The following is an 8,663-nucleotide window of genomic DNA, read 5'->3' on the forward strand; positions in this document are numbered from 1 at the left end:
GAGTCGGTCAAAAATAGAGGCTGTTCAGTTCTGTATCAGTTGAGATACACTACTGGTGATTGAATGAACCAATTCACCCTCTGTTTGCCCTTAATAGAAAAGTCCCAGAACGTCCAAAGAATTCAGTCTACAGCCAGTCATCCACAGGGATGCCAGGGAGTTTTCCCAGGGAGAACGGAACAGGACAGGAAGGTGAGCAGAACATAGCTCAAAGGTGATCCTAGAAGGAATTTCCCCTCATCTCACTGCACATTACAGACAGGTCCAAGTGTTTTAGCACAACAGGTGTGGGAGTAACATTCAACCTTGACTGGACAAGGAAGGACCATTTTGGGTCATAACGTTAAATCAACCAAACATTGAACCACAGAGTTCAGTGTAGTATGAATGGGAGGACTGACTCCCCACTGGACAAAATTTGTTGAATCAACGGATCCACGTAATTTCCACAAAAAAAATGAAATGTGATGACATTGAATCAAAGTGGAAAAAAGCAATCAACATAAGGGAATTTAGCATTTTTTTCACATAACTTTTAACCTAAATCCAATGACATGGTGACCTTTTTTCACGTTGACTTCACGTTAGTTGACAACTAATACAAATGTAAATAAAAACTAGACATTGAACCAGTGGGTCCACACAACACAGGAAACCTAAAGGATTTAGACTCACACACCCAACAGTTTTATGCTGTTGTATGAAACATTTCCTTATGTGTGGGAGTCATTATTGCATTAACTGTGCAAAATGTAACTGTAATAGCCAAATGTTTCCTATATCATTACTGATCTCATATTGTAAAGTGCAATTGATGGAGATCAGATGTTTATTGTTAAGGTTGCAGATAATACATGTATGTGTACTGTGACTACAATTTGGTGGGCTTATTTAATGAATGATTCAATGTGTAGATCATTTATATGTAATAATGATATACTTTTGATGCAGCAGCAACAGTTCTAGGGAGAAAACAAAAATAATAATACAATGATTCAAGAACATATTTTATTTTTTTCTTTGATATTTCATCATTTTTTTTATATAAAAGGTTTCAGTAACTGACATCAATCAGAAGTTTGATAAAACCTCTACTCTTCCTCTCACAACCACCCCCAAATAATGTACCATTCCATAATCATCATCTTCCTCCTCCTCTTAATGTCAAACAATCATTCAACTGTCCAACTGTCTCAATCCACCCTCAGTAGAATGCAGTATTTTACTGTTTTTTAGTCAACAAAAATAAAAGGGTGGAGGGTCCACCCCTCGTTAAAAAAAAGGTGCTTTTGCACTGGTTAGGCTCCCACAGAGGGAACAAGCACAGCTATGACCGACTGCGGTCGGACCGTATCGGCCAGTCGGTCCAGTGAGGACCAACCGGGCTCCCTACGAATGGAAGCCAAGCGACCCAGAGATATAAAGAGTAATTCTGCTCGCCAAAGAGCACTTCTTAATGTGATAGTAGAGAAAAAATAAGAGGTATTTATTTACTGGTACAATTCACAATCCAAAGCTTTGAAAGTGTTAGGATGCCCAGGCCAGGGTCAAAGGGCGAGCGGAAGACAGACAGGTGAGGTCATTGTTATGACAACCGGAAGCCAATCCCCAATCCCGTGGAAGACCAGTTTTTATATTTTTTTCTTTCTTTTTGTTTTAGCTTTCATGTTTTTTTCCTTACAGGACAAAGCTTCTTACCAGAAACAAAACTAATACATGTAACATTCACCACACGGAAGGAGATACAGCAGAGGCAAGAAGTTTCATCCTTCAAATTGTCTCGCTTTCTTACTTCTTTTTTTTTTTAGCTTGAAATTTCAACATACTTTTTTTCTTGATATTTTCTGTAAAACACACAGAGTCACACACACATATCCACACATGATATTTGTCACAGACAGCCGTCTCTCATACAGAATGGGTTCATCATACGTACAGTCTAACTAAATAGGGCTCAGACAGCGTTCATTTTTAGTTTTTCCAACACCTCTCCGTTTTCACACACTTCTTGGGTTAGCTTACACAAACAGTTTCAGGGTGGGGGGTATTGGGGAAGGGGAGGGGGGGTAATGCTGTGGGTTCTTAGGGGGTGGGGGAGGTTGGAGGGTCAATATGACCCCCTGCTTACATGAGCAGCAGTATCAGGCAGCACCTCTACACCCTATGATGTGCTGTATGACATAACCAGGCACACTTTTAACACACAGCCCGAATAATGCTTCCATCATCTCCAGTTACCGCAATAACAACAACCACATGATGATAACAACTTCTCTTAATACAAAAAAACCCCTAAATAAAAATATATTAAACAAAAAACAGTGACTATATTATCGAGTGCAGACTGGTGCACTGCTTTGCTTTCTGGAGATTTACTGTGGGTTTTCACACTATACGGAGATTCTATTGACATCAACCACTGAGGTGTATTGGAATACTGGAAGGGTGGCCTGTGTCTTCTGTTTCTTTCCTCTGGCCCAGCAGAGTGTCTGCTCCAGGCTGCCCCTCATGGTGAGTTTTGGCACCGCGGGTAAAGAGGACAGTTTATCTTTCCACAGGTGGGTTGAGATGACTTTTCTTTTTGCAGTTCTTTTTTTGTCTTCTTCTTTCATTTGCTTTTTTTGTTCTCTCTTTCATTTGTTCTGTTCGTTTTTCTTTCCACATCACGAGGACGAGCTTCGTGGCGACGGACGGGGCTCCTTTCAGTCCTTCCCTCTCTTTTCTGTTTTCCCCCGTTGGTTTTTTTCTTCTGATGTGTCCCACGACAGCAAAGACAATGACAGTAAAAAACAACAAAACACCAAAAGCACTTCATGTCATGTAACGGGTGATCGCTCTCAGAGCGTAGAGCAGTTCTGCCTGCATGCGCGCTTCCATAAGAAGCAGATTGACATGGACCTGAAAGAGAGAAGGATATGTTACAACACTGCTACACAACATTACTCCATTCACACAGATCAAGAACTATGAGAGGAAACTATATAGAAACGTTAAATGCTACCAATAGAAACATAAACCCATGGACTAATAAGTGATATAAAATAGAAAAGTTGTCCCCTCACCTTCTCGGAGTGCTGGAACTGTCTCCAGAAGCTCTCGTACATTCGTTTGGTGGTCTTCTCCGGGCTGCACACCATGGTCTTAATATAGACCTTAAAGCTGCGGTCCAACAGCTGGTTGATCTCCCCGTAGTCATAGTCGTCATACCTGAGAGACACAGAGGGAGAACGGTCAGAGCTACTGATGAATACAGTTATTTCTTTAGTAACTACATTACTGTATGAAATTACTGCACTTTGTCAACGTATTAAACACGTGATAACATTCTTCTTTTGATTGAATCTAGCATATTACATCATGAAATATATACATTTGCATTAGTATATTTGTGCTTATATAGACCCAGTGAGTGGTGTACCTGATGCCAAACATGCAGTGGATGTAGTTCCAGATAGCCCTGCGGAGCATGGAGGTGTCCACGTCTTTGTGCATGGCCATGGTGTTGTAGGTCAGGTTGTAGGCCATCTGGAACTTCTCATCCAACAGCTGACCAACGTCAGGGTACAGACGGTTCACCAGGGAGTAGCCGTGGTCCTCCCAACTGTAGTCCTGAAGAGAGGAGAGGAAAGCAAGGGGTTAATCAGAATGTCTCGATATCAATTGATCAATCAGATAGATACTCCATAGTGCAACATCGTAACATTTAGAAAATGTAATTTTGAAGCTATTGAGAAAACTCTTCACTTTCTCTCTCTTTTGCTCTCTTTCTGTCTCTCCCTGTTTTTCCATAAGTGAAGGGGTGTGTGTGTGTGTGAGTGTGTGTGTGTGTGTGTGTGTGTATTATATACCTGCACTCTGAAGGTGGGTACATGTTCTCCTCTCCTGGAGAAGTCCTTGTAGCCGTAGCTGGGGTCTTCAAAGTGCCTGGACACGTCTCTGGACGGCACACACTCCTCGTCCTCTGCCGTGGCCACCAGCATGCTCTCTGTCTTCTCCCTCTCGAAGCGTGTGGCCATCTCCTCCTGACTGGCTTCCTCTTCATCACGACACTCCTGAAGCTGCTTCATCCTCTCCATCAGCACCTCCACCTCACCAGACACCTCCGACACCTAGACAGGAACACACACACGTTCTGGGTCAGGGCACTGGTCATACACAGGGCGACCACAACCACAAGAACCACTGCGCTCACAACCACACCGGTGTCAAAGCCGAGTGACTAACAAACCCACAGCTTCTCTCACTCTCTCACACACTCCTGACTCTCCTCCTCCCGCTCACCTGGTGGTTGCCTCTCCTCTCCTCCAGGTGGCCGTGCCCATTGCCGTTGGCGATGTCGCAGACGCAGTACTGGCTGAGGGAGGGGGGTCTGAAGGTGTGCCCCCCGTTACTGTGGATCTCTGGGGTGATGCCACAGCCAAAGGTAAAGGAGGCCAGAGAGTGGTAGTTCGTTAGGAGCACCACAGCATGGATCAGCTCAGCCAGGGACCAGCTATGTTCTTCAGCCTTCAGCAAGTGCTGGAGAGGGAGGAGAAGAGAGAGTTGATACGTCAGTCAATCAGTAGTTTCCTTTGGGTGGAATCTTTTCTTTTCCTGTCCCTCACTTTCTATCCATCCATTTCCAATTGTTTTCTTCTCTCTACCCATCCCCTCCCTTCTTCTTTCTTCTCTACACATCCAATCCTCCCTCCCGCATGTACATATTACTTCAACTACCTCAACTAGCCGGTGCCCCCGCACATTGACTCTGCACCGGTACCCCCCTGTATATATAGCCTCCCTACTGTTATTTTATTTTACTTCTGCTCTTTTTTTCCTCAACACTTTTTTGTTGTTTTATTCTACTTTTTTATTAAAAATAAATGCACTGTTGGTTAAGGGCTGTAAGTAAGCATTTCACTGTAATGTCTGCACCTGTTGTATTCGGCGCATGTGGCCAATAACATTTGATTTGATTTGATTAAGTTATATAACTAACCCTGCCAAGTTAGCAGCTGTGTAACTCTAGCCATGCCTCATCCCATGATCTCAGTCTCTGTTACATAACCCTGACCTGTCCCTATGTCCAGTCCTGGGGGTGTGTGTGTCACAGGTCCCCCCCCGTACCTCGATGTGTGCCTTGGTGAGGAGCCAGGGCCGGTGGGCCAGGATCTTGTTGAGCTCCCCGAGGGCCTGCAGCTTCTGTGGGGCTCCGTCCAGGCCATTCAGCCACTTGGAGTCCCCTCCCACCTGGAGGAAGTCGTTGACGTGCAGGTTGACCAGGTAGGAGCACTGGTGTCTGGCCGCAGCCTGGGAGGGAAGGGAGACAATTACCAGACTGTCCAAGAAGTCTAAATGTACAGTCTATAGGTGAGTGTCCAATAATTCAAAACGTACTCTCTGTAGGTAGAGAGATATAGAGGGCTTGACCATGCCTCTGTAGTGGCTATACTGTGATAGTGTAGAGGTTAGTGTAGGGGGTTAGGGGTCTCACCATGATGCCTCTGTAGTGGCTATACTGTGATAGTGTAGAGGTTAGTGTAGGGGGTTAGGGGCCTCACCATGATGCCTATGTAGTGGCTATACTGTGATAGTGTAGAGGTTGGAGTAGGGGGTTAGGGGTCTCACCATGATGCCTCTGTAGTGGCTATACTGTGATAGTGTAGAGGTTGGAGTAGGGGGTTAGGGGTCTCACCATGATGCCTCTGTAGTGGCTATACTGTGATAGTGTAGAGGTTAGTGTAGGGGGTTAGGGGCCTCACCATGATGCCTATGTAGTGGCTATACTGTGATAGTGTAGAGGTTGGAGTAGGGGGTTAGGGGTCTCACCATGATGCCTCTGTAGTGGCTATACTGTGATAGTGTAGAGGTTGGAGTAGGGGGTTAGGGGTCTCACCATGATGCCTCTGTAGTGGCTATACTGTGATAGTGTAGAGGTTGGAGTAGGGGGTTAGGGGTCTCACCATGATGCCTCTGTAGTGGCTATACTGTGATAGTGTAGTGGTTGGAGTAGGGGGTTAGGGGTCTCACCATGATGCCTCTGTAGTGGCTATACTGTGATAGTGTAGAGGTTGGAGTAGGGGGTTAGGGGCCTCACCATGATGCCTCTGTAGTGGCTATACTGTGATAGTGTAGAGGTTGGAGTAGGGGGTTAGGGGCCTCACCATGATGCCTCTGTAGTGGCTATACTGTGATAGTGTAGAGGTTGGAGTAGGGGGTTAGGGGCCTCACCATGATGCCTATGTAGTGGCTATACTGTGATAGTGTAGAGGTTGGAGTAGGGGGTTAGGGGCCTCATGATGCCTATGTAGTGGCTATACTGTGATAGTGTAGAGGTTGGAGTAGGGGGTTAGGGGTCTCACCATGATGCCTATGTAGTGGCTATACTGTGATAGTGTAGAGGTTGGAGTAGGGGGTTAGGGGCCTCACCATGATGCCTATGTAGTGGCTATACTGTGATAGTGTAGAGGTTGGAGTAGGGGGTTAGGGGCCTCACCATGATGCCTATGTAGTGGCTATACTGTGATAGTGTAGAGGTTGGAGTAGGGGGTTAGGGGCCTCACCATGATGCCTATGTAGTGGCGGTAGTGCAGGGATAAGGGCCCGTCCATCTGCAGCAGGTAGTGCTGTGTCCTCAGGAAGCTCTCCAGGTACTGTGGGTGGAAGCCCATCACCAAAGAGATGTTGTCAAGGCGACCCAGTGCTGCAAATGCGTCCTCGAATATCGATTGTGTCCTGGGGTCTACTTTACTGACTTGAAGGATCTGACGTGATAGAGACAGTGAATTTAATGTAATTCACTTATTGGTATAAGATAACTAAATATATGTAATAATAAGTCAAAGTGATGCATAATTTGCATAGATAAACTAACAAGTAAATGTTTTGAGGCCCAAATAAAAAAAAGTTGTTGTTCTCCTTACCTCTTTTTCAGGGATAAATCTACTTGGTCCATTTCCCAGGGATCTTGGGATCCGAACGCCTAAGTCCTGCAAGACAAAAGAGTACAGAAAACACATATTATAGTTCTGCAAGAGCCAAATGCAACAGTGCTCATTTTCGTCAAAAGCTAAAGGGGCAGGGGGAAAACCCTAATTGCGATTTTTCGTACCATTTTGGCTGCGAGCCCTGACCGTGTAATATTGTACATCCTGTGGGAAATCACATCTCTCTCACCCCCTCCACTAGCCCACATATTCATTATATAGTCGGGTTGGCGCGTTGCAAGCGCAGCCTGTGCAGAAATAAATCCAACTCGCTTTGTTCAGAATTTTGCTGCAGCAAGCCAAAATGGCAGTCTCTAGAAATGCCACAAAACTGTCAAAATACACAAAAAGAACGCTTGATAGATACAATGTATTATGCTTACAGTAGCTATGTAACCATTTGCAGTTTGATACACACTTGATACAAGTAATACCCTTGATACATCATTTGACACAATGTTATTGATCAGAAAGGCTCGCATACTAAAGGTAGTTAAATAAACGAATTCAAGATATGATTCACATCTCAACATAGAAACAGCCAACTGTCAACTTGAAAAGTCGCTGATTGCGACATGTCCTATAGGCTAGGGCTCGAGACTGTCAGCTCTGTTCCTGTCCCTCTGTGCAGCGCAGCACAATGAGCTGGCAGAATGAATGACCTAGAACTGAGGGCCAAAGCTTACTTGAAAGCGACAATACTGTCTTGCATTCAAAGACACCAACCCAAAAAATTTAGAAGCATATACCGAACAGTCTATAGAGTTGGTGGTAGGATGACAAAGACCTGGAAAGAAAGTAAACTCCTAAAACGCGTAAACAAGGTTGGACACAAAAGAAAAGACTGCACTGCAGTTCCTTCGCTCGCAGCCACAGAAATATGTGACTAAAAGGACATGAACTTGTCTTGTCACAAATTCAAATCTAATTTCCAAAACGAAAGCACGAGCTGTCAAAAACATGCATTCGTTGTCAAAATAATTTCCCCTTTACTTTATTTTTCTCTTACCTTTTTGCTTAGCCGTTCACAGTGAGTGCATATTTTAAATAAGTCTGTCACTGTAAATGAATTATTTTCAATGGTTTCTGTTGCTGCAGTTGCGTGCTTCATAATGTGTTCTCAGCGCGATCTTGTGTTTTCAGGTATACAAATATAAAGGTATTTTTTTAAATGGCTGTTTCCTTTCTCGCTTTGTTCCTTGAGGGACTGGTTAATAAAGTGCTCAGTCGTCAGCCGTTGCTGTCCTACAGCAGAATACCGTTCTCTCTCTGCAGATACACTCCGTAAATAAGCGGAGCCCTGGTTCACTGACATGCGCATAAGCCAATTCAATGGCGAAAACAACCTCCATTCATCCAATCAGATATAAGGGGACAGAGTAAGGAGGAGGGAACTGTGCAGAGAGGAGAGCGTCTTAACTTGAGCACAGAGCGAGTCCCCAAGAAAACATAATCAATCTGTCTCTCATTTTGTTCCCTGCTGATTGGCAATGGATATCGACTGGCCATCACTCTCCAGCGCACAATGTGGCATGAAAAGGTCACTTCGACCAACTGCCTGCTTATTATGGCTTTATTACATGATCCATAAATCAATTATGACAAACATGTCATTCACTTTGCAAGTATATTTTTCACCCTTTCCACCCACAGCTGACCGGCTGCTACATGGACGTTTGCATGCACCTGCTATCTATG

General features: G+C 44.5%; 1 protein-coding gene across 1 annotated transcript; it reads right to left on the bottom strand.

The window, feature by feature from the left end:
• Window positions 1–994: 994 nt before the first annotated feature.
• LOC311106607 (sestrin-1-like) lies at window positions 995–8,259 on the bottom strand. Its single transcript, XM_084148988.1, has 9 exons — window positions 7,975–8,259; window positions 6,903–6,968; window positions 6,543–6,743; window positions 5,107–5,289; window positions 4,282–4,518; window positions 3,849–4,109; window positions 3,419–3,609; window positions 3,063–3,207; window positions 995–2,898 (listed from the first exon to the last, which is right to left on the bottom strand). Exons 1-9 carry the CDS (start codon window positions 8,074–8,076, stop codon window positions 2,812–2,814), a joined length of 1,473 nt encoding a protein of 490 aa, XP_084005114.1. The 5' UTR covers window positions 8,077–8,259; the 3' UTR covers window positions 995–2,811.
• Between the last annotated feature and the right edge of the window lie 404 nt (window positions 8,260–8,663).

This window comes from Coregonus lavaretus (genome assembly GCF_964263955.1).
Source record: "Coregonus lavaretus genome assembly, chromosome: 31".
Classification (NCBI taxonomy): domain Eukaryota; kingdom Metazoa; phylum Chordata; class Actinopteri; order Salmoniformes; family Salmonidae; genus Coregonus; species Coregonus lavaretus.

Coding starts and splice junctions, on each gene's coding strand:
- LOC311106607 (XM_084148988.1), bottom strand. CDS start 8,076: ATGAAGCACGCAACTGCAGCAACAGAAACCATTGAAAATAATTCATTT. Junction 5,290..6,542: donor GCCACTACATAGGCATCATG/GTGAGGCCCCTA, acceptor CTTCCCTCCCAG/GCTGCGGCCAGACACCAGTG. Junction 3,610..3,848: donor TACCCACCTTCAGAGTGCAG/GTATATAATACA, acceptor TCCTCTCTTCAG/GACTACAGTTGGGAGGACCA.